Consider the following 27,450-nt stretch of genomic DNA (forward strand, 5'->3'; position numbering starts at 1 on the left):
TATTCATCACATAAAAATGTCAAAGTCCAAACCTAAACAAAAATTAAAACCATATGCAGATGGATAACATACTGCATGCCGTGTGACTGATCTTGAATTATTTTGAAAACAAAAATAGGCAAAATGTTAAGCATCTAGATGTCGAAACCTTCCAGAGACTCAAAACACTTGGAGCATCTAATCAGCTCATGACAGCTCAATAAAAATGCATCACATTTTAAAGATTTTTTTCCCCCTCAAATAAAAAACTTTTCTTAAAGATAAAATTAACCTTTTTCTCCACCTTCCAATTATGTTCTGCATTTTTGACATTGATGTTTTCAGTTTACAAAATGTGAAAAAGTTAATTTTGTTAAAAAATACTTTACTTTACTGCTTTCCTAATTAACAGGGCCAAATTTGTGCACAAAGTGATTGTCTACCTATGTGATCGTCTTAGACTAAATATGCATAAGTTGTTGATGAGAGCACATCAATGTTTGTCCTTAGGGATGCTTTTTTTTGGCTGCAAAATCATCTAGAGAGGAGAAACCATTGTGAAATTAACACCAAACATGAAGCGACAGCCATAATTTTCTCGTCAAAAATGAATAATGACAGCACATTGTGTCAATCAATTATCTCAAAACAGTGCGTGGCTGTTGGTTATCAATTTGATGTGAGCCTAAAATTAATGAGTATTGTTTAAACAGATATGTCAGATGCTCTTGTAGGCACAAAACAAACAAAACCAAAAAGAAAATCATGCATTAACACGACAAAATCAAGGACCTTTTATAACAATAGAAAGCCAAAGAAAGGTGAAGAAGCAACAAGCTGACCTCACCTCATTTTCTCATTTAGATTCTCTTACACTGCCCCATTTCCAGCAACAAAACACACAAAATAGGCTTTGTTAAAAACAAAACTGTTTTATTTTTTGTCTCCCTCCACTTGATATCATTTTCCACTTTGTGGATTTTGAAAAAAAAAGAAAAAATTACCAACAGCAATGAAATAAAAGTAAAAAAGACAGGATTTGCAGCTAAAAAAAATACAATCATCACTTTACAGCACAGAACAACAACTCTCAGGATGGAAAAAAAAAAAAAAAGTTTTGTTTCTTTCATTTTGTCTTGTGTGTTTACATTGATAACATCTTTAGGAATGTAATAAGAACCTGCAATCCAGGTGTATGTTACGAACGAAACAACCACTGTCCAGTGGAGCTTAGAGGGAACACAAACACGCAGATGCACACATACTGCTCATATACAAGGCCCTTGGAATTACTAATGGATAATGCACACTTTAACATGCATCACTGCAGTCCTTGTGCTAGTTTATACACAATGCATCTCTAAAAAATGCAAAAACGTGGGCAAGCCTGTAGAAAAGAAGGTGGGGGACCATTTTCTCAGATAATCTGCACAAAAAAATGAATTCATAAGGTAAAAAAGAGAAATATGGAGAGATGGGTTTTTACATTCAACATTAAGTCAGCTTATTCCAGCAATTATATAAAACAGGAGTCCTCAAATAAAATTTGTTATCAGATTTCAAATGAGATGTTTTCCTTGTTCTATTCAAAGCAGTAATTTCCGTCTGGAGGCACACAGCCCTCTTACTATCTTCTCACATATCCCAGATTCCAGCAATTTATCCTGCAGCTGTGACTTCAGCTTACCTTGGTTTACAACAGAACTGCTTTTCTGTAACATGACTGCAATATTAATCAGCACAAAAATACCAGTTGTGACTGTGAGTTGTGGAAAAAAAAAAATCATCCACCTTTTCTTTTCTCCCTGTCAGTCCTTGGCACTGCAACCAATATTTACTCATCGGTTGATTGACAAGGAAAATGCAATGCGTAGGACGGTTATTCACAGAGGCCACGTAATGGTGCTCTCTCTGTGTTGGAGATGCGAGATGGGCGACTTAATGACTAGAAAGATGTGGTGGGCGAGATTCCTGCTTTTGCCTCCCTGAATGTTGCTGTTGCCCAGCTGGCGGACTGTGGCATGCTGTTAATTAGACCAATCCCTCTGCTCTGTGACCCAAACTCTTTGTTAAGAGAGGAATCTCTGCCTGTCTGTCCTTCTATCAATCCATCGCAGTTTTTTCTCGCCTTTTTGCACCCAACAGGCAGCATACGGGGGCACATGTTAGCAGCAGTAATGAAACTATATTGCGTCTTAATAAACTTGCAACACTGACTTTGCCCACGAGAGCGGAATGGGCCTCCGGATAGCTGGTAAACAATGGATGATTGGGATAATATATGGGAATTAGGCATGCTTTGCAGTAAAGGACATGAGCAGGGGATTTGGAATAATGATATTGATTCATATGCAATTATCACTCTGGTGTAGCATATCCTTTTGGTATACTGCCTCTAGTTGCTGTGAGACCATGCTGTAGCTCACAAATGAAACTAATCTGTTACACATAATTTATTGTTCTTGTGGATGTCAACCTTATATTGACATAATAGCTCAATTTAAGTCTGTGTTGCAGTTGCTCTGGAATTAAATTGCACATGCAATGTTATAGGGAGGCTATGTACCGAAACAAGCAATACAAATACAAGACTGCATTTACTTGAAATAGAAAAGTAATGATTAATTCTTTATTTCCATGGATCTGACTCATACTTCTGAGTACAGAGTTTACCAAGCTGACATTACAGCTTGCCCAAATAGTTTCGGAAAAGGGCCTAAAATCGATGTGCAATTAGGGGTGTCTTGTATCGGGCATGATGAATAATGCTCTCTGCTCTAAGGCTGGGCTTTGGACTCTTGATCAATCCAGTTTCTGAGGCTGGGGAGATATTGTTCTATTTCAAAGCTGTTCAGTCAAATATATTGATTAACTATTGTGTTGAGGATTGAAAGTCTATTCCAGGATTTACTTTGAGCAGCAAACCTGCTGTAAAGAGGGGATATGATGTAAACCCACTACCATGTATTAAATTGCAGGATATAATCTTGTTGTTCTAATTATCAGATTTGCTTTTCAACAGTTATATTTATTATTCTACTACAGTGCTTTTATTTGGACCATTAAGCATTTAAGTATGCTATATTTTTCTAAAAGCACAGTCCTCTGAATAATTTACAATTCTTTTCATGCAGCGTTAATGTTATGCTAAACATAAATAAATATCCAATAAATCTATTTATTTAATATTCTTTGACCAAGCATTTATGTGAAACAATTGTGAAATAAATACAGCTGTTAAAGTGCACTACAATGCTACAAACAGCTGAAGTTTTGTGAGCCCCAAACAACATGGCACCTTATTTAGAATGACTCTGGAAATAGATCATCATAACCTTCAGCTACAGGAGCCAATCAACACTTTCTCATCAGGGTACGCCGAATGTAATTAGGGGCTGAAGAATTGTCTTGTTTATATCACTGTAAACGCATTGCACCCCAGTTGGAGTGTTATTTACACACTGGAAATAGGCCAGACTGCATTTATGATCAAGGCTATGTTAATGATGTTCATATTACATGGTGCAAGCATAAATAGAATATGCTACACCTTCCCCTGGGGGGTGGGGGGACCACAACACTCAAGTTTGGAAATGCAATTTGAATGCTTGTCTGTCTTCCTTCTCTCAATGAAGGGTTCACTGTCTGGTGAGTGTCATTGCATCTCCCTCTAGCTATGAACTTTTGGATTTGCGTTGTCAGGATATCATCCCATGGGATCATTCGGCTGGTTGCTCCCTCAGCAGAGGCCTCATCTACCCTTAAATTTTACACCCCAGGGATCTTCTTCCAGCTTGACAACCCTCTCTGCAGTCTTTATGTCATAATAAAAGTGTGAATTGTGTATGGCTGTGAGCAAAGATATGCGCTTGGGTATATACAATAACATTGACAAAATGCTTCAAAGAGGTCTGTCATTATCAACCTGTTGCTCAGTAGTTGATACAAAAGATTAAATAAGAGGTTAGCTATGAGGAAACGAGGATTTCTAATAGAAGGAGTGGCAACCCCAAATGAAGCAGGTGTTTGAGGAGTGTGGTAGTTTCAGTTTTATCTGAAACTGGATTAGATGAAGAGAGTTTGAGCAATTAGTATTTTGTGGAGATAGTTAAAAAAACAATAACACTTGCTTGGTAGTAATAAGCAAGAGAGGCAAGATCCAAAGCAGGTTAATTATTTTTATGCTTTCCATTTTTGGGTGTGGGATGGGACATTTAGCATGGACCTCTGGCAAAGCAACTCTATTTCCATTTCATGACTTCTTATGGTATAAAATCAAGTGTTACAGTGGTTCAACTACTGATTTTGATACTTTACCTTTAGTTAGTTAGTTACTGTGTAAGGTGAAGCACTCTTCACACATTTAAAATTTTGGCTAAGGAGGAAACTCACAAATGATCTTATGCAAATAACAAAATAAAATAAAAATGTCAGGAGTGTAAAGGTGTAAAGAATGACATTTAACTGTTATAAAATGTTTGAAATTGAAATTGCTCCATTAAAACCAGTACTGCTCTGAAAAGTTGTTAGCACCTGCTGTGGGCAGTACATGATTCTCCAGTCTTCCCTGAAATATGACATTCAGAGAACTCTGCTGCAAGATAACAACTACCTTCTTGGAGGCTAGAAGAATCCAAAATGAGCTAAACTATTTCAAAACAGCCTTTGATTGTAGTTGTTCCCTCGATTTAATCCCAGTGTAACTAAACTACAACATTCAGAAAGTTTTCTACTGGAAGATCTTAGTCTAATGCCAAACCCAGGTAGCAATGTAATGGCCTGCAAACCTTGATCTTCAAAGCAAAAAATGTTAAGAGTTTTGTTTAGAAATACACAACAGTAAATGTGTGGAGGTTTATAAAGAAGCAGTTTTTTAAATGAACTGTTATTAAATTTGTTTTGCAAGGGACAAAATATGGATAGGACCCATATTCTCAGCTTCTACAAACTAAGGTGTTCATCCATCCATCCATCCATTTTCTGTTCACCCTTGTCCCTTAGAGGGTTGGGAGGGTTGCTGGTGCCTCTCCAGCTACGCGAGAGGCGGGGTCACCCTGGACAGGTCACCAGTCTGTCGCAGGACAAACAACCATTCACACACACACTCACACGTAGGGAGAATTTAGAGAGACCAATTAACCTGACAGTCATGTTTTTGGACTGTGGGAGGAAGCCGGAGAACCCGGAGAGAACCCACGCATGCACAGGGAGAACATGCAAAGTCCATGCAGAAAGCCCAGGACCTTCTTGCTGCAAGGCAACAGCTCTACCAACTGCGCCACTGTGTAGCCAACTAAGGTGTTCATTATTTTCTATTAACAATCCAAAGTAGCCAACTCAAATATATCAATACACCCATAAGCATGCTGTTAGCATGAAGCTAAATGTCACTCCTACAAGATATCACCCTCTAATAAGTCATTCTTCCTAAATTCAATCTAATCAGTTGAATGACAGTAAAATTATTAAAACATCTTGAAGAATAGCAATATATATTTAGTTGAATCAATGAGCCTAGGAAAATTTATGAAATCTAAAGTAATTCAAGAAAGGTTTCCAAGTTGTAAAACCTAATATCACATAAAAGTGTTTTTTGGTGAAATGGGAGAAATGTTTCAAACATTGAAATACTTAGATTCAGGTTTTTCAACATTAAACTTGAACATAACAGACAAAATTTGGTAGTTGTTTTTTTTTTTTTTTTTTTCAAAATCCACCCATTCACAAATACAGACATGCTATTTTCAAACACACGCTGACAAACATGACAGTATGTTGTTTTCTCGTCCACAGTTTTTTTTTTTTTATCTTCTTTTTATCTTTATCAACAACAGATTATGTACAGACAGATGTTATGGGCCACTGATAACCCTCAGTGGATAGGAGACGCAGGACAGTAAGTGAGTGTGAAAAACAAAATCTTCTAAAAGACAGAAAGAGTTTAAAAATATTGGCAATAAATGTTTCACAGACCAAATGACCTGTTATTGTGCTTGAAATGGAATCCATCATTGTTTTGGGAGCAAGTAGTTGCATGCACAATATGTGTTCTTTAACACCCAAATACATCGCAGAGGAAACGACATATAGTGTCCTAGATTAAGGGCCATTTATACAGAGCTTCACAATCATTTCCGAGGAAAGTACACAGTAAAAGTACAACAACAGACTTTTGATAGAGCTTGTTGATGACAGATCATTCCAGATATTACACCACAGATTTGAGCATGATGGAACTCTCTTGCACAGTAAAATTAGGGGTTATTGCTGATTTGAAAAAGAAACAACAATATAAACAAACAAACAAAAAAAACCAAAACACATTCACACATTTGATTCAGTATTGAGTAATTCCCCTGTCATGATGTAGTAGTCAGGGTTCAGCTGGGGTAGACTCATCTCTTGGTGCACACTTGCTATGGCAAATTTGCATATAGTCTCTGAGTGTGAGCTGAACACAAGAAATGGGTGTAGGCATGACGAAATACAGGATTTCCTCTCGCTGTTTGTGCTGTACAGGGTTTTCTGTCACAGGTACACACACCAGAGGGAGTAGTGGTGCACCAAGGTGAGATTTGTCCTTGAAGAGGATTCCTGTCAGTGGTAGGATTGAGCTTGATTTATGGGGGCCATAACTGAGCGGCGGAAAGGACAGGTGGAGCTCGGGCTCCTTCGCTCAGCCAGCCACAGGTAATGGCTAATTACATCTTTATCTCCCTGTGGTCTGGCAGAACAAGAACTGACTTACAGCCACAGCCAGAGACCGACATGGATCCAAATCATTTATCTAGATGGTCGGTAGAGGACACACCATGACAAGCGGACAGATGTGGTGTAAATGTGTGTTTGATGCAGTTAAAAGCATGACAGAAAGAGTCAAATACATAAACTGTTACAAATTATAAATTACATCACCAGCCACCGCTTCAGGACTCAATCGAAATGACCCCCTCGAACTGTTTCAAATGTGATTTTAAAAAGCTTGCCATGGCAAAATAGACCACATCACTTCAAAAACTTTACACCTTTTTTTTGTTCTGTTTTTTTTTTATCTTCATTGAAGTTGTTCGATGTGTGCGAGCAAAGTAGAAAACATTTCTCTTTTTTCTCCCCACACACAACTGATTACCACCGTATTTTGTTCGTTTTTTCTCCTTACATGGAATTACTATTCATAGTTATTCAAATGCTTATTAACATCATCATCATCATCATCATCATCATTATCATCATCAGTAGTAGTAGTAGTATTAACACCAAAAAAGTAAAAGCAGTAAAAGCAGGTAACCTTGCAGAGAAAAAACAGACACAGTGCAGGGAGGGAGAGAGGGCGTATGGACTCACAACAGGAACATCTCTAACCAGTACATGCTATCAACAAGCTACAAAGAAGATGGAGCAGCAACAGCTTTGAAACAGAAGATATTTTTTGTCAATAGACAGTCTCTTGCTGCTTCAGAAGACTTACGTGTAGTAGAGGCTTACTGAAGATCTTATGGAGGCAACCTGAACTCACCAGCATGGCCTCTGTACTGCGTATATTTACAGTGGAGGGATGAAAAGCAGGTGACAATGTTTGGTAGGATCGACGCACAGCTGAGAACACTAGCAATATGAAGGGCAACTAGACAAAGCACTTTAAACAGAGAGGCAAGGAGGAGGGTGGAGGGACTTAAAAAGGTCTGGGTAGTGAGGGCTACATGCAAAAACTTAGTATAAACCTCCCCAAATTACATAAAGGGGGCTGGCGCCATCACCACCCATCCTTTTTTAATACATTTTGACATCATTCATAGCAGCTTCACTGCTACACTGGTAAAATAAAAATAATAATAATAAAAAAAAAACATACATGTGTCTCCACTTGGTTTAAGTGTGTGATCATAGGGTGAAACTTCACATGACAGCCAGTATCACATTATAACTATCATTTCCATAAATACCCACCAAAATATTGTGATTATTTCCATAAGGCAAACATTGTAGGTCAGTCAATAGTCTGTGTTTTATATTACATAAATGACCATACAGTTGTTAGATTATCTATTTTCTCGTTTGTCGCCATAATTGTTAATACACACTCTCTATCAGCTTCACCTCAGTGGGAGTAATGGCGGAAAGCAAAATGCGGAGAGGGGAAGTACCAAGTCAGACAAGTCTGCAAGGTGAAAAGGACAAATTGTATGCATGAAAGAGAAACAGAAGAAAGAGATATTGTGACTAAGTTGAATTCATAACTGAACAGAGGGTGCAGGGGAGGGCGTTTCAAGGGAGTAGTTGTGTTTGATGCAGTGATTCAATGGCTCCTGAAATAATGCATATTCTTTTTGTTCACAGTGATGGGTTCATAATTAAAGAATTTCATTTCCGTTTTCCTTCCTTTGAGAGAGGGGAGAGAGTGAGACAGAGGGAGCAGAGGAAGAAATGGGGCTTGGTGTTTGAGGATGATTCCAGCAAACAAAGCTTCACACTTTCACCAGAAGAACAGCAGAGAGGGAAACCCAAATGCACAGGCTGGCACGCATCCCTGCATGTAAACCAGCTCCTCGCCCCTGGAGGGCTCCTGGTCCTGGATAGAGAAATAGGAGATTGGAAAAGAGAGCCGGGAGAGAGGTGAAGGAGAAAGAAAAAAAAAAGAGGTAAATTTACCATCACTTACAACATGAGTTCCTAAAGATCACTAGCTCTTACAGCCATCACAATTTACATCTAGATTCTGAGATTTTGCACACATGACTAAATTCATATCGATCTGTAATCTGATTTATGGCAAAAACATATTTTTCTGGCTGCTGACTGTGTGCTGATTTATTAAATGATAAAACCAGGTATCAAGTATGCTCTCTGGATGTGTCACTGGCTGAAACCTGCCATTTAAACTTAAGAATTTTCATGTACTTGTAATGTAAAAATAAGTGAATATTTCTATCCTGTTTGGCTATAAATAGCTAGTTTTCATACATTTTATTCTGTATGTTGACAAGTGCAGGTTACACAGTGAAAACTCCATCAATCAAATTCCTCCCATAAAAAGCCTAATAACAATGACCTAATACATTTTACATGTTGCTTTACTACATGACATTTTATAACTATGATAAGGCATGGCAGTCATTAATTTCACTTTGATGCATCTGTGTTAGACACATGAGATGAAAAAGTTGACCTTAATGTCCTGATCTAATAATTTGAACATGCTGAATCCCACTTCATGAAAGAATGTATGAGGCTTGTCATTTTGACTCATCAAGCAACAATCATTTGACATCTGTCAAAAAATAACAACATTGATTGCTCTGTGGCAATTTTAGTTATCCCAGTGAGGTGTTACACCATGTCAACATCTCTATAACATTCCCACATCAGACAAAGACCACCAGAGTAAATACAAAAAAAAAAACCTCTTTTCAAAAATACTTTTTTATTGGAGGGAGAAATGTATCCAAGCCATCCTGGCACTATGTGAATATATTATTCAATTATTAATTAGCTAGGCTAGAATACCGACTGCTTTTTAAAATAGATAGATCACTTAATAAAATGAACGTGTCTGACCAAACAAAGGATGCTGAACAGCTCAAAAAAGCAACAGATTAATGTAAAGTCTCTGTGATCACTCTGGAATGTCAGAGTGTGCTATTATCAACAACCAGTAGAAAATATGGCACAGTGATTCTTCTCAGAAGTGGCAGCCAAGGCCTCCTTGATGTTCACAAACAAAGATCGACATCTAAAGAACAATTTAGCCTTACTTGTCTCAATTAAAGGTGACCTTGATTCTTTTTTGAACAGCTTAGGATAGGTCTGGACAAAATATGTGTGTTTTTGCACAAAATAATTCTTAGATAATAAGATTTTAGTCTGGTCAATTCTGCCTATTTTGAGTTCCTTTCAGAATGAGCTGATTCAGAGGCTCTTGCCAGACAAAACACTTGTCTTTGCCAGCAGGCATTGTACAGCACACAGTGGTAAAACCAGCTGAGCAAACATGCTTGAATCCTACTTGGGTTGCTAGGTAACAGGCTGGACTCAGCTGGGATTTCTAGGTGACAGCATAAAATCCGTCAGTTGTGACTCAACAATTAAGAAGTTTTTGAAATGAGTAATTTTTCAGAGGCCAAAAAAATGACAGCTCCCCTCTTATGTCAGTATTCATTATTCATCAATATTACTTAAGCAACTGGAGAGAAATGGCATCCAAGAGTTATTTTCAGTACAAAACGTTAACAGAACATAAACAATTTTTAATCAAAGTTTCTTATGTCTTACCCTGTCAATCTTAGTCTGGTTGCCCAAATTAACATCTGACAGTCTTAAATATCCTGTACTCTTCTTGGTGTACTGTAATTTGTCACATGTCTCATTTTTTGTTAACATCAGGCTTGTCTACATATTTTTCAGTCTGTATTGTTAAACTTACAACTAAATGCTGATTTTGTATCCTCCTTTCATGAGTGATTTTACTCATAAATTGGGACACTAACATCTTATGTGAAAGATAAGATGTTAGCCAGCAGCTAAATCTGGTTCTGTGCATCTCTTTCCCTGTGAATGTATGTCACTGTGTGATTCAGAATAAATTAACATCCAGTCAACAACTGATGTTTATTTATATCATTGTGCCAAAAAAAAACAACTAGTTGTGCTGAAATTTTAACAGTCCATTTGATTTTTTTGTCAGATTAATAAGTAGATCTTAACTGTTCAAATTTCCTTTCTTTAATAATTGGGTGTCAGTTATGTCAGCGATCATCAATTGGATAAGCAAGCCGATTCCATTCTGCTCAGAAGTGTTCAGTAATTAAATGCATTGCACACAACCTAATGCAGAAATTATTTTCATTTCAGCTCAGAAGAGGTTAATGATGGTGGTGTCTTAGTTCACAGTATGTGATCAATGCTGAGTCAGACTCTGACATAGAGCAAAATCACCACCAAAGAAAAAAAAAAAAAAGCAAGCAGCTGACCATTGAGAAACTGTTTTGCTGGTTTGCTCAGAAGGAGGAAAAAAAACTGCAGAGCTGATCACCCAGCTGAACTTCTTTTCTTGATGATAAGGATTCTTGATGATTCCTGATAGCTTGGTGCAATTGTAAACTTCTTTTAATTTAAAATAACATCTATAAAAGTTATCCAGTAAGCATGGGCTAATATTAGTGTTTATTATTTTATATTGTTGCACCTCAAAACAGGTTGAGGTTTGTTGTGTTTTTACTGTACTTGACAGTCATTTCTCATTGTTAAGAAAACAGTGACTGACTGAAGATATTCTAGAAGAGTTTGAGTGCTACAGAGTTCAAGTCTTTAATGAATCCAAGACTAGAGATTCTTAAAATTTTGTTTTTGTTTTACTAATTTAACATTAAAATATAGGTATGTAGTAGCCTAAATACAGTTATTTTCTGTTCATGTTGTGCTTGGCTCACTTTGTTTATTCAATAGTTGTTTTGGGTAGTGATAATTTGTGTTATGGTTTTGAAACTCGTTAAAACATTTTATTTTATGATATAATCATGATTATTGTATTAGTTTGTATAATATTTTTATTGGTTTTCTTACCTGAGTGCTTCAACTTGTTTAATTTTTGTCATCATGACTTGTTTTGGCAGGAGGGTACAAAAGATTGTGCTATGTTTGAAAATCATCTGAAAGATTAGAAATCTCTTCCAAAAAATAATGTTGAGTCCATTCATAAAGACACAGCCCTGTGTTACATACACTCAATCATTACGTAAAATAATTTTATGTAATGATTTCAATTACAGTGCTTTATTGTGAAGGCACGTGATCTGTAGACTCTCCTTCTTCTACCAATTATTTTTATAAAGGCAGATTTAGACTGGTAGTGAGTGAATGTTGACGGTAGAACATTTCTCACCTTGAACTTGTTTTTTGAGGATGTACCCAGGACTATACTTTATGCTCCTTATAACCTGCTAAAAGTTTGGACATTCCTGCACTTTCTCTGGTATATTCTATAAAAAAACTTTAAATTCATGGACAGGCAAATTTAGCATTTTGGAAATCCTGATATTGATAACCAGACTATGGCTACATGTAGGTAGAGGAAGCCTTGACTTTTAACAAACACACTGGTGTTGGTGTTGTTATTTAAGTGGCATTACTCTAGTCTTTATTCATTTAAACTTTTCAAGAAGCAATTGAAATCATGAATGATTGGAGGTGTCTAAGATAACTAAGCAAGCATTAAACATACTAAGTACTTAGAGCAGCAAAAGTTAAAACATAGCAGGCAAAAGCATTATAACATCTCACAAAAAATCTTTTTTTCTCTGTGTCTGCAGCTTAACATGAAGGATCTGTTGTAACCCTGACAGTCGTCACACAAAGCCACTGTTTAGTACGTCTAATTCTCTAGAATAACAAGTCATTATTTTTTATGTCACTAGTAAGCAGTGACATGTTTTTTGAACCAGAGGTGTGGATGACACTTAAAAGGCTAAACTGCAGACCCTTTAATTAACCCTTCGTATTCATATTCCCTCTTGTTTTACGGTTTACAGAGATAAAAGCAGGTGATTTATGCTGTAGCGTATGAGTGTAAAGTGAAAGCAAGCAGCGACTGCCAATGGTCTATGTAATGGATTCATCGACAGAGAGTAATTACAATAATGTGCCAATTTTGACATGATTGTGGGGTTGCTGGTGTTGAAATATTGCATTTGGTACCTTTAAAATGGTGAACAAAGAGTAGTAGCAGACAAATTAAGTCAGGTGAGGTAAAGACAGTGAGGCTCTGAATGTGAACAAAAAGACACAAAAGGATTCAGATTATGGTCTATTGCTGGTTGAGGAAAGAAGTGGGTTTGTTGTGTCCTAATGATAGCAGGAGAAGATTAGGAAAGAAAAAGGAGGCAGAAGGACAGATGATGGAGAGATAGGCTGACAGAAGTGACTGTAGTGGTGAAAAAGAGAGCAGAAAGATGTATGGGTCTGGCAGAGGAGTGAGTCATTGAAGGGAGACTGGACGAGATAATGGGGAAAGGAATGGAAGAAGAAAAGGGATAGATGAAGGACTCACTTAAGATGGTAATGCCAAACGCACTAAAGGGAGGGTGATGGGAAATGGAAGGGTAGGAAATCGCTCATTGGGGACGGTTAATGTGAATTGGGCTCTGAGAGAAATGACAACTTCTCGGGTAACAGTACAGAACAGAGCAACAGTCGGCGTGTACAGGCGGGTGTGCGAACAGACGAGCGATTGTAGGGGAGAGCGTGAGCACACAAAAAGAGAAAGAGGCTGTAATATAGGCAAGCAAAGCTTTAATGGGGCGGAGAATAACGTAAATGGGAAGAAGGAAGGAGTGTAAAGGCTCAGTGAAGGCTGTGCAATGTGCAGAGCAAAAACAGATTTGTAATATTTTTGCAGCAGACAGTCCTGTCTAACTCTGAATAGTCACAAAAGATAAATGTGAACATATTTGGCAAAAAAAAAAAAAAAAAAAAAATGATGTGCTTGCACACCTAGGTTTGTGAGATGTGTGTGATAACTTACGAAACAGCAGCATGCTGGCGTTGGAGGAACCCAGACGGTTTGAGGCGAAGCAAGTGTAGTTGCCAAAATGTTTCTCTGTCACATTGGTAAACAGCAACAGCGAGCGAGTCTTCTCGTTTTTGATCCGTAAGGTGTTGTCATTCTCTACTGGCCTGGGTTGCAAAGGAAAGAAACAGAACAACTGAGTCTATTTTAGAGAAACAGAAAGAAAACCCAGCATAATATCACACCTCCTGACTCAGTCTGCCGAGAAGAATACATTCCTCTGTCATTCAGGTTTGCAGCATAGACCCTAATAATTATCTTATTTTGTAGCAACATTTGAACTCTCACTGTGTTTAAACAACAAATGCTTTGTAAAGAAGTCTATTATAATGCATCCTGAAACAAAAGCTATTTCTAGCTTTCTATTAGCACATAATTATTTTACAGATACCAAATCACACATGTTAATGTCTGTTGTTTCATTTCATTCTACTGAATATGAACAACAGTATGTTTAAGTTTGCTGAAGGTGAACGGCTGTGACAATCTAGACTTTTGCTGCCCATTCTCCTTGTCAAGGCTACACAACAAATAGTGCAAACACATTGCCAACACATGCAATTTTCACATAACAAAGGACTGTTTAGAGTGGAAGAAGTGTAATATTTAGCCAGTTGGAGAGAATCTCATACCTCTGGACACAAATGACAAACCATTCAAATTGCTAAAAGTTCAACAGAGTGGGATACACAGATGAGAATAAGGGAAAAAAATAATATTTGTCATTGCAATATTTATCATTATTTTCTCTGTCACAGCAGTTTATAATCTTGTTTAGCCCTACTGTGTATTATGTTCTTGTTCAGCCTGGTTGGTCATAGTTCTGGTTGTTTTTACCTGCGTGACTACAAATATGACCAAGTTTAGATAAGTCATTATTTTTCTTGCAATTTCCTGCTTTATGAAGAGCTTTGCCTTATCTGATTGGCAAATTTTATTTTCTTACCCATTTTGAAAAGAGGTACTCATGGGAGGTTTTATCGACTGTTTACAAGTTTAATTCGAAGCTAATTAGATGTAATGTGAAACTAATAAGCACAAATAAGGATGAGTAGCTTAAGCATATTATTCTTTGCTTCAGACAGATAACACTCAGAGGTGAAGTGCAGGGGAGAGTATTTTCAGAACCGATTCAGAAGTGAGCCAAGAACAAGCGCCGACGGCAAAAGACACTGTAGTTCATTTTGCCCCTAAAGTCAAAAGTTGGATCTCAGAATAACATCAAAACTTGTTGTCCTGTTGCAAGTCTTAACTCAGAAGGATTTACAAATTGTTCTATTACATGATTAAGCAGTTTATTTTTTATTTTATATATATTTTTTATATATTTATCAATACAAGCTAAGAGCAAGTTCCCCCCCCATCTAATACTGGCAAACACTAAAGCAAGATGTTTTACACAAACTAACTTTCCTGTCCCTGGTGAAGAAAAACATCCCCACAGCATGATGCTCCCACCACTGTGTTACACTGTGAGGGTGGTTCATTCAGGATGACATGCTGTGTTATGTCCCTTCCACACGAAGCATTTTGTATACACACCAAGAGGAACACCCAGATTTACTATGGGCCTTATGCAGCTTCCAGAAAACTTTAACCAGGACTTCCAGGCTGAACACAACACAAATACACTTATTTTTTGAAGGCAACACATTAATTTATCTTGACTAATTGTTCTATGTTATTTTATCTTAATCTATCACGTAAAATAAGGTTGTATTGTTTCAAAATATGTGAGAAAGGTCAAGGAGTATGAATACTATTCCACATCATGGTACTTTTGGCAGCATAGAGACATTTTTTTTTTATTAATTCTCTCTTTTTTTTATTTCCAGGCAGTTGGCCAGCTACTTATGGCTTCATGGGCTTTGACTGGAGTGTCGTACCCATCAATAAGATTACTGTTGGAAAATGCACAGACAGTTTCATTTTAAAGCATTTTTAAAGCACAAAAAAAGATAATAAATATTACTCAACCCTGCTGCTCAAGGGACACTGCCTTGCATGTTTTAGGTGTTTTCCTGCTTCAGCACACCTGATTTCAATTGATGGCTGATTAACATTTTAAAGCGGAGAAACAAATAAAATATGCAGTGCAAAATGAAATAAGGAGTCGGGTGGGAATACACTGACCTAAGCTATGTGTCTAATAGGAAGTCTTGGAAATAACAACCATTTGTTTTGCAATATAAAACGTCATAGTAGATTCTGAAATCTGTTCTTCTGCTCTGGTATTTGGTAACAAGGGATTATCATGAAATTTGGTTAAAAAAAAAAACACACTGTACTGCAGCAAAGTTTTATGTGATGTTTCACTTCTAAAATATTTTTAAAAAGACACAGCTGCTGTAACACCTGCATTTTTCAGGGATTTTTTTCAGAGAAACTACACAGCATGTGTTCAAAAATGTGGAAAAAAAACAAACAAACAAAAAAAACAAAAAACTGAACTACCAGTACTAAGCTTTTAGGCCTGCTTGATACTCAAGTTTTATATAAATGCTACAGTTTAGCCAAATGCCATGAATACAAATTTGTTCTCAAGCTTAACTTTCAAATTGAGCCTCTCAAAATCCTGTTTACTTACAAGGCCACCATACCAGTGCCGGGTCAGCTTGACATCTCAGTTCACCAAAGTTTAGGTTGAATTATATGGATAAGCATTCCTTTCAATTACTAACTCTGTGTTTTCATCAAAAACAACTCATTCTCATCAGAATCAACACATATCTGGTATAAATTAGACTATTACTCAAAGTTAATGAAGTTGATAGTCTTGTACCAACTCATATACCTCCTTTAACTGTGCATACCTAATTTACTCTCTTCCTGCCTCTCAATCAGAGTAAACAATGCGCTCATAGTTTTCTATGTCACTTTTTCTGTCATCATTAATCAAGGAATTGTTGTGGCCCAAGAACCCATCAATCCAACCCTCTGAGAAATGTAATGCCTAAAAGATGTTTCACAAAAATCCACAATCGCTTATTTGCATTTAGATATTGAGTTAAGATGGAATACATTATCTCCCAACGACATCACAAACAAACTTTATGTTTCTGAGTGTTCATCCCATTAATGCTCTATGTGTCACCAGCTTGTTTCTACACTATTTTAGCCTCAATTCTTGAAGGGGAGAATTTGCTGACATATTTAGTGACTCTTGTAAAGAAAAAAAACTAGGCCCAAAAGACAAGTGTTAGAGAAGACAATTGAAGTACAACTATTCAAACACATTGGCGCCTTAACGACATATGGGGACACTCCTTAATCATAACTGACTTACATTTAATGTAAAATAAGCACAGATTTTTATTTTTACATAATTGTAAGATTTTCTTAATAACCTTCTAATAATCCCAACTACTTGTTAATGCCAGGACCTTGATATATTAACATTTAGCTAATAACATTAGTACAATTATTTTTTCAAATTGCATTTAATAAAAGAGTAATTAATGAGCTGACATGGAGCTGACAAATACTGCAGTGTAATATAGTTGCATAAACATTTTAGCTATACATCGTTATCAATTGAACTTAAGCCTCTTAGCATTTTTCTGACATTGACAAACATAAATCTGAAAAGATTCACCGTCAAATGAAGTTGTAGAGAAGTTTAAAGCAGGATTATCTTGAAAAGCAGCACCACTTTTAATATCTCAGAGTACTGTTCAGTGCATCATCTCAATATGAAAAGATTTTGAAACAGCTACAATCAAGACATGACCATACTGACAGGGTGGACAAGAAAAGGAGTAATCAGAAAAGCATGCCCATGGAATCACTGGAGGAGCTGCAGAAATCCTCAGCTAAAGAGGCAGAATCTGCCAACAGGTTGACTTTTAGCAATGTCTTCTTCAAATTTTGCCTCTATGTATCTGTATCTGTGAGAAGTACCTTGTTTTTGAGTGAAAGTCATAAGAAATCCTATTTACCACATTTTTATAGCAGATGTACAATATGAATCAACGTCACCACAAGAAAGATGGTTCAGAAAATCAGACGTGTAAAACCTTAGATAATGGTTTTATGAAGAGTATTTATCAAAATGGATCCATGTAGACTCTAAAAGGTTTTATGGTGGTTTCATATGGTCATAGAGAAATAATCTCAACAACCCTGACCTATTTGCTCTGTAACCTTACCTATGATCGTCTCTGTACCACTCAAATGTAGCTGATGGGACTGCCATTGCATCACACCTCAAGATGGCTGTCTTCCCTAGATTTGCAGGCATGTTTTTCATGTCTGTGATCATCGGAGGGTCTGGTGGAAAAAAATAAAAAAAGTAGAAAAATAAAATCAGCAAGAGATAATTCAGTAATTAGTACACACCACTTTTTACTGAATAATCAAATCAGATCTGATAGGGGTTGCGTACAAGGTTGAAAAATGCCCACAGAGAATGAAATTAAAATGTGTAGAGACTAATGCATTCACAACATTAACATATACTATTAATACATAATTATGCACATGAGGTTGAGCTGGATTACGGCCACTGGGCTTTTGTGTCCTGCAAACAGAGTAGTACTTACAGTTTACCGTGACTCTGACCTTCTGCTGGTCAGGTGGAGCCACACCGTTGTGGGTGATGCATTCATAGTCCTCAGCCTGCTGCCTCTTGATCTCCGTGATATCTAAGAACTCCCCCTCACTCACCAGTCCATCTAATTACAGAAAGGGTAAAGTCAAAGGTCACAATACATCAAGAGCAAGGTGACTCAATCTGCAGATTTACGGCTCACTACTTGAAGTACAGCATATGCCCTTCCAGCTTTAGACAGTTTAAGAGCATGCAGAAGGCCAACACGCAAATAACTGCAAATGAAGCATCATTCAATTCTACCGGGGAATATTGATATAGGAAGATGGGTGATGTGATGGAAATCAATATCATGATAATTAAAGCCATAATGACATGATGAAAAGGATGATAATGAATTTATCAACAGACACTAATGAAACATTTGTAATGAAGAAAAATTGATCATATTGCAGGTTTTGCCAGTGGCTGGTTCGACAGCGACAGAAAGTAATTGCACTGGTTCATTTAGAGAAACTAACACCCTCTGACGTAAGTGGCACTATTACTTTTGAAATGCCAGGGGAACTTGGACACTTTTTAACAAACAACTGGATGAGCCGGGGTGTAATAGCTAATTCGCCACATTACATGGTGAGAAGAATATTTGGCGGTTGTTTGATGTTGACAAACTCCCAGGTGCAGCTAAAACCAAATTAGTCAGTCTAGCGCTTTTCCTGGGGCGACGAACATCTCTTCAGAGGTGGAGAGTCGAGGGAATAGACTGCGAGTTATTGCTCCTTCATGTGGGGGGAAGAGATGTTATTGGCTCGACAGTGACAGAGACTGAGACTGAGACAGGAAAAAAAAAAAGGAACAACACTGACGGCGCACTCATTCTATCCAGTCAGCCTCAGCAGTCAGCTGTCTCTTATCCCTTAAAGTCATCAGGCCTATTTTTTCTTCGTCTTTAACCAATTAAAGAAGCCAGACTGTGTGGCACAGCATAACATATAACTTCACAGTTAACAAGGAAATCCATCTTTTAATTTGCTACATACCTTTCTATTTGAACCCTCCTCTAAGGAATACAAACAAACAAAAAATTCCACCAATCTCCTATCAGTCTGTAGACCTTTAGCTCCCATCATGAACTCTGCAGCAGGAAATTTAAAAACAACACTGACACACAAACACCAAAAAGACACTAAACGCTACAATTATTCCTGTCAGAGATTAGTGCTGCGCTTCTAATTGAAGATTATGCTGGAGGATTATTAGTGAGGCTACTGAGCTGAAGACGATCCATTGTGGCTGAGCGGAGAACGCCGACACTCTGACGACTGCATGTGCCACCCAAGAGATGGCAGGCAGACGCTAAGTGTTGTGGTCGGGTGGTTGCAATGTTATTCACTCATTCCATTAGTGAACAAAGTACACTGTTGGTCTTTTGTGACATTTTTTTTAAGCAGACAGGAACAATATAAAATGTCAGTACACCTTTTAAAATAGCAGACTTATTTTATAAAAAATAAAAAATATATTATTACAAGACAAATCACTGCAGAGCATATTTCTTCCTTTAATGTGACCTATGACCTATGAAATTCAACTCAAATATTTTAGGAACCTGCGACAGACTGGCGACCTGTCCAGGGTGTACCCCGCCTCTCGCCCGGAACATTAGCTGGGGATAGGCACCAGCACCTCCCGACCCCATTAGGGACAAAGGGTGAATAAAAAATGGATGGATATTTTAGGAACCTAATAATCTAAAGTGAGATAAGCAGAAAATATGCCCTCAAAATCTAGCAAATCTGAAGATTTTTTGCAACGTTTAGATGAATATGCCAAGATGTGTTATTCTCATTGACTTGTGCTGGAGAAAAGACTGGCTACTGTGTTAACAGTAAAAGATGATTGAAGAAGTAGGAGCTTAAATGTGTTCATATTAACACAACCCCTTGCCTTTAGTTCCTCAGTTGTTATTTTTCAACCCAATAAATGTCACTGTTCTTATTAGTGACATTAAAGTTGAAAAAAGTTGGTAATTATTTTTTCTCTTAATTAATGTCACATTTAAAACAAACTTGTAAACAAATAAATCTGGCATTTTAACAGGGCCATGACGATTTTTCTGACTCACTGTAAACTGACATTAACAGCAGTTGTAAGAAATAAAGTTGACAATTTAAATGACACATTGGAGTAAACAAGTCCTTTACATTGATGACATAAAGACTGATAATATGCAACACTTGGAAGAAGATGCAGAGATGAAATGTGAGTAGGATGGAGAAAAAAAAAGCCAAACAGAGGAGAACGGTAATGTGTCAAGTGGGGATTTTGATATACTTGGTCTTTTTTTTACTGAAAACTCATTGGCAGCTCCTACACACTGTATTATGTAATATGACAGCCCCTCTCTTGCTCCTTCCCCTGAGATCTGCGAACATGCCTTGCACATTTCTTTGCACTTTGGCGGGTGATCATATCTTAGCAGATGGCCTCTGGCACTCCTACAATGGTCAGTAAAATACAGCTCCATCAACCACTTAAGGCTTTTGAAGGAGCCTAACTCCTGACCACCAGAGATAATTGGATTCCACCTTGGAGGAGAGGGAAAGGGAGCAGTATGAATGAACAAAAATGGGGGAAAGGATCAGGACTCTTGGCTTTCCCCAGCAGTGAAATGGTGCACTATTTTTCGACGGCGCTGAGAGTCTGAGTGGATCTTCAGGGTGCTTGATTTCTGGGCTTCTCTGATCTGCTTCCATTACAAAAACTACAGTGATGGCAAAGAGGACTTAAGTTAGGCTGAAAAAGAGAATATTAATAAAAGACAGAGTTATATTTTACCATTTCTCTTTTGCACAATTTTCTAGTTCATAAGGAGCCGTGAGTCCCAACAGGATTTAAATCTGGTGTCTGACCCTAGTCCTACCCTTATTGATCCTGGAAGCAGCTTGATTTTGTTGTTTGGTTATCAATTCCTGCTTTGGCAAGATTTTTCTGTCAATATTCTATTGATACAAAATTACGACTTACTCTCAGTTTTCTGCCAGATGTTGCCAGATTTTAATTCAAAATGTTGATTTTAATTTAAAATGTTGAATTTACAGTAAACCCCAGTATCATATCTAACAAGGTAAATAGAACATTTAAAAGATGAAAAAGCCCATAGCATCATGGATCCTCCACCATAATTCACATTAGGTCGGTCTTTTATAAAAGATATATGACATTACCTTGTACATTGGATGTAAGTATTTGAAGCCCCGATATAGGCCACCTGCCTTGAACTTACAATGTCTGCAGCAAAGTTTAGAAAACTTTAAGTAACTTTTAAGTAAATATACTTCAGTTAAATCTATTTTAAAGGATTTCCGCTAATACTTTCTCCATCTGTAATTTTGTTAAAAAACAATACTCGACATGGATCGTTTTTTGTGTAAGAAAATGTACTCAGATTAAAAGGTGAATTTTCAAATGTGACAACTGCCACTTTATTTCAGTAATTTAGCCACTCTAAACAGCTAAATTAGATTTTATAAACAATTTAAAATGCTTAGGAACATGTTTTTACTAATAATTTCATCAAAACATTTAAATTAGGTAAGGATCGGTAAATTGACTTGTTGATTAACATTCTGCAGACTGATTTGGGGACTTTAGCTGCATTTTGAGAACATTTATCATTATCACTGTAATAAACTGAGAGCTGAAATTCATCACTTAGATTCATTAGGGAACAGTAATCAAGATGCATCATTGTCTCAGTTGAAAATAATTGCTCTAACAAAAGTGAGACAGAAGCAGTCTCGGTCTACACCTTTGAAAAGTTGACTTATGAAAAACTTACTGTAGAAGATTTTTAGTACATTATGTATTAAAATATTTGAAAAAATATTCTGCTGAGACCAAGGCAATTTATTCCCTTGAAAAAAAACAAAGTTTTATTAAGTCATAAGTCCTGTTTGGAAGTTTTGGTGCAACACTTTTATGACTGTAAATCATGTATCATTTGTGCTTCGGACCCATAAATCCTAGTATGTGCTGTCACCACGTTTTAGTTCAGATTTAGATTCAGAAATGGTATTCATATCCAGTTATAGAGACTCAGAAGAGATTTATGTAAAACTAAAAAAACGAGTGCTGTTAATTGGAGTCTATCGCAATAACAATCATAAATAACAATAATTAATATAAAAATAATAAAAGACAGAAAGCAGATGAAACGAAGCGGCAATCCTCTTTTTAGGATAAGAGAGTACATGCACAGTTTTTATTTTTTCAGAAAACACAAAATGAAAATATAGTAAAATTTTGCAAATTTGCAACTATTGGAACTATGATCAAGATAACAAAAAGCCCCCATTGCTTTACATACTTTGTCATGCAGACAGAATCATTCCCAGGAGACACTAACAACAAAACAAAATGCCAATAACCATTTTTCCACTGATGCTAACTCCAACAAAAATATGTCCAGTATTAATCTGCACTTGTTTGGCTGTCCAATACAAGCAGTAACACCTTTGGCCTGTCAAAACATCTTGTGTTTTATCACAAATCCTGCTATGAACAGTAAACAAGATTTTGCCTGAGGTAATTACCCGCAGTTCAAAGTCCACTGATGTACTAAGGTTACTAGCAGAAGCCATGATGGGTTTTATAACTCAAGACAAACAAACAAGAGTGTTGTTTACCAGTGATAAAGTAAAATAAAAAAGGTCAGGCATTAACACCTACACTGTGCCAAAGTAAAGAGCAATACACTTGTCCCACATCTGCTGCCATGAACAAAGAGGCTGGTATATGCTGATCTGTTTTACATAGGTTATATGAGGCCCAATTTAGGGAAGAACCACAGCTCGTTGATGATTACTGTATCCTGCTCCTTCCATTCTTGCATGAAAGAGTTGATTTAATTTGAAGTGCAAAAAGTCTCTCATGTCTATGCACTTTTAGTACTTCCTTGAGAACTTTTCTTGTCAACATTTTACCACATTTGCATATGAACTTTGAAATCCACATGCTTGGTTTAGAAGGAAGATTTTTCTTTTGGTAGCTTCTCAAACAGAATTGAAGTTGGTATAGATGAATGAAAGCTTGCCCCCTGGCAAAAATCTTCTGAAGTGTCTTTTGTGATGAAAAAGGGAACTTTGGTTCTTTTTAACAATTAAAAAAAAAAAAAAAGTAAAATAAAATTCTGCAAAAACATTTGCCTTGTCCAGATGTGACCTCTGCTGATCCTGCTTTTTCTCTCCATTAGAATAGCAGCCAAGGCATTTAATTTACTACCACTGTCCTCTTTGTACGCATCATTGAAGTGCGGTTTAACCTAATGAAATGCTATTTATTATGAGTATGGAGTTTAAAGATAATCAGAAATTTTGAAATACTTATTAAAAAACTGAATACAACTATAACTGGCTGAGTGACTCATTATTGACTGACTGAGTGTCTTTTGTTTTATTCTGCCTTTAAACTCTGAAAAAAATAAAATAAAATAAAGAATAGGATTATTGACAATTTAGTTTGATTTACAAGCTCATGTCTCATCATCTCACCATCTTCCTTGACATACAGTATGTTCAGGTTAAGTCTTTCTACTTTAAAGAATTGCAACTGAGGCTCTATTTGACAAAATGACAAGTGTTTTTTGCTGTGTGGGTAAATGATGGAGCTCAGGTTTGGGTGAGTCAAAGATCACATCTGTGCTTCGGTTAAGATAAAGAAGGCAGCACCTGAAAATAATAGTGCAGCACAGTTTCACTGCAGCATGCAGGTAAGATCTCAGGACACTGCAGACACACACCGAAGGTTTCAGGGACTTTACGCAGGTTCCTGTGACCTCTGAGGTCCTCCGGCTCCTCCTAATCCACAGCCTCCTGGTGTAAATTCACACATCAACACACACACACACACATGCACGCCCACACACTCCATCCAACTTAGATTCTTCTCCAGAATGCTCTCCCTGCAGTTTTTCTCTGCAGTCTCTGAGTAATGGGGACAGATGGCTAGCAGCTTCTTGCTGTTTCTTTGGGCTCAACAACCCCCCCATCCCCTATCTACAGCAACCCCTGGTCTCCTACAACTGATGGCTTGGTTGTAGAAACTCCCATGGAATAGCAATGTGGGTGCTATCTCATTCTCTGCTCACTGAGGGGTTATGAGGGGGTAGAGGAAGGGAGGGAGGATGAGATGATGGGGGCGGCTAGAGAGGGAGGATTACTGCTGACAGAGGAGAAATGCTGTAGGCTTTCAAGTGAGGACAACCGCACAGAGTTTGTGATGCGGAGTTGTGTCTATGTGTGTTTGTTGCAGGTGTGCATTCATGCGTGCTTTCTTTTTCTCCTGTTTACTTCTGTGTTTCTGTGGGTGTGTATGATCTCCATTGGGCTTGTCCCTGCCCGAGGTACTGTACTCTACTGTGCAGCATCACAAACAATACTTGTGCGAAGAAGGGCAAACACAGGTAGGAACACAGGAGAGGAGGGGGATCCGACCTTTGAGCAAGCCTATAGCTGACTGTACATACGCCAGTACAGTTGTTTATGAATATATTTGCCTTGCAGTATAATTACAGTATGTTTCAGTAGTTGTTCACACTGACCTATTTATTAATACTATCCTGCTGCTTATTATTATCTACAAAGCAACTTTAAAAACAAAACATCATCCAGCAGTAGACAGTGTGAGGGTGAACACTGCTGGAAACATAATGCAACAAAGCAAATGTCAAATATAGTTTGCCTTAATGTTGTTGAACAAAGTGCAATACATAAAGTAGCACAGAAATGTGAAACAACAGCAGAAATTACAAAATAAAAATTGTACAGATGAAAAACAGGCACCCTTCCAATGGGTGGGATCACTTGGTTCTATAGTTTAAATGCTATAGCTCTTCAAAAACACTAAAGAGATAGCAATTTGTGTATCTGAGCTGAATGACCAAGAGATACATAGGAAACATTGTGTTCATTAAATACGTCACATGATCAAATCAGAATCCTCTTGTTACATACCTCAATGTAAGGATTTGGTTTTTCTCTGTGTTAAGTTAGGTTTTTATGTGTCGTTTTTCAGTTTATTGCATCTCTGTGTTGTCCTGTCTACCCCTTGAATGTTCCTGGCTGTGTCTCGTTCCCTGATTATCCTCTGTGTATTTAATGCCTCCTGTGTTCCATGTTCTTTGTCGGGTCCTTGTCGTATCTGTCTTGTGAAGCTGTCTGTTTATGTCTGTTGCTACCAGTTTTTTGAGCCTTAGCCTTCCGCTCTTTATCTGTGCTGCCTGGACTTGGGATTGTTGTTTTTCTCTGAATTCATCATTAAATCATCGTTTCTTCATTTTCTACCTGGGTCTTCAGCGTCTGCCTCACCACCTCACACCGCGCATCATGACAATCAATACCAGAAGAAGATATCACTCTATCCAAAGCTTAATATTTCAATTTAGTACAATTTAAATCTGAGTAACATTCAATATTAAACATTAATCCCTGAACCATAACATGTATTTTGTTTGTATAACTGTAGTTTCAAAATTACAGAGAAGAGATCCTAACAAAGGATAGTGAGGGTTTTTTTCAGCAGTGAGCTGAGAAATTTAGTGGACTCTATCCTCCGTTCAGAGCTTAGAGTAGTTATAGGGACATAAATTTTGTCCTCACTCTCTTTCCAACTAAACAGTTCCCATCAGGCAAACCACACAGCAGCTTCAAAAGCTGAACCACTAGAATCACAGGTTTCTGCCTTCAGTTGTTAAAAAGCTGTAGTTGGATGAGATGTAAGGACACAACTAGGACAGGTCGCTTATCATCATAGGGGAACATAGAGAAGCACAACCATGCTCACACACTCACACCTAAGGACAATTTAGAAAGACTATTTACCTAACAGTCATGTTTTTCTACTCCCATTTAGAGCTGCAAAGTCTTACATTTGACACTTTCCAGAGGCAATGCAGAGATTGCTTTGTCTCAATCTGAACTGATAACAACAAAGACGTGAGCTTGTATGCTATAAAAACTGCACTCATAATATCAAGAATCATGAATTCATGATTCTTGAAGCAAAAATGGTCAGATTTCTAGCCCATAGTAGCCATGCAGCCAATGCGGTGCAGGCTGAAAGGGTGGATGAAGACAGATGTTGACAATTATAGGTGGTGCAGTGGGAATAATTATGTGTAATGTGCGGGTATTCAGGACAAAACATTAGGAGAAATGCAAAATGATTTAGGCAGGGGACAGAATAAACAGTTAGATTTAAGAGACATGACACAGGGAGAAAGGATAAAGAGATGGACGCAAACTGAATGCTGATAAGCCTGCAGGTTGTTAAAGAGAGCATGGATGGACTTCAGCTGGCAGAATATGGACAGGGATGAGCGCATAGACTGGGAGATAAAGGCAAGGGTGTTAACATAAGATATCTGGATGTAACAACAAGAAAACAAGAATCAGTAGCTTACATTTCTGGTCCTTCCATGTGACTGTGGGCTCCGGCCGGCCGACGGCCAGACAATAAAGGTTTACATTCTCTCCCTCATTCACTGACACGCTTTTTGAGATGTTTACGATTCTTGCTGGTACTGAAAAACAAGATTTCACCATTAAAACCCGACCTCAAAATAACCTTTCATTCTCATAAATTATTGATAAGGCTTGGCCTTGCAGTTTATTAAGGTGTTAAGGTCTTTGCGTTTCAGACAGACAGGCAATCAGCTGATTAATGATCTGAGCCTGGGTGCTTACTGAACTGTGCAACAATCTGGTTGACCATCTACTTAAAATGAAATAGATCTTTAAGCTCCTGCAAATGAACATTAAAATTCCCTCCTTCTAACATTTGATCTCATTTCATCCTTAGCTAGAAAGAACATCTATTAGGTTACTCACTTGTTGGATGAGTTTTTTTTCTTGTATCCCTTTAACATAATGACCCTAAACTCAAAGTACTGCTGCACTACATATGTTCTTAGTCTGATATCATGATGGACCTTGAATTTAAATGACCGTGTATCATTATTTTTAATGAGCTTGGATCAGAAATGTGTAACAACAACTGAGGATTTTCATATTATGTCTTTCTGGAGTGGAAAGCTTGCAGTGATAAAGCACAGATTGCAATGCTCCTACTGCCCGGGGGTACAATTATTTTGTGTACCACCAAGCTCTGACTTCAGTTGGAGGAAACTTGGAACTGAACATAAACAGTCATCCTTGCCAGCTTTCAGATCCTGCAGACATAGCTGCTTTTAAATGTGTTAGTAAAGTGGTTTATATTCACCTGTGACCAACCCTTATCATTTATATTTAAGCAAAATGTAACTAATACAGCTAGCAGTAGTTTTATTCTGCTAGTAATGTAT

General features: G+C 37.4%; 1 protein-coding gene across 3 annotated transcripts in view; it reads right to left on the bottom strand.

Annotated features, from left to right (window-relative positions):
• Positions 1–5,172: 5,172 nt before the first annotated feature.
• The window catches only part of iglon5 (IgLON family member 5), a 196,706-nt gene continuing 174,428 nt past the window's right edge, over positions 5,173–27,450 (bottom strand). For all 3 annotated transcript variants that reach the window (XM_044116097.1, XM_044116100.1, XM_044116099.1), the window contains 5 exons: positions 26,551–26,670; positions 18,082–18,213; positions 17,689–17,809; positions 13,496–13,647; positions 5,173–8,548 (listed from right to left, as the gene is read on the bottom strand). In XM_044116097.1, the coding sequence (XP_043972032.1) occupies positions 8,445–8,548; positions 13,496–13,647; positions 17,689–17,809; positions 18,082–18,213; positions 26,551–26,670 (629 nt within the window). In that variant the 3' untranslated portion in view covers positions 5,173–8,444. The remainder of the gene's footprint in view (positions 8,549–13,495; positions 13,648–17,688; positions 17,810–18,081; positions 18,214–26,550; positions 26,671–27,450) is intronic.

The sequence above is a fragment of the Gambusia affinis genome, linkage group LG05 (assembly GCF_019740435.1).
Source record: "Gambusia affinis linkage group LG05, SWU_Gaff_1.0, whole genome shotgun sequence".
Lineage (NCBI taxonomy): Eukaryota > Metazoa > Chordata > Actinopteri > Cyprinodontiformes > Poeciliidae > Gambusia > Gambusia affinis.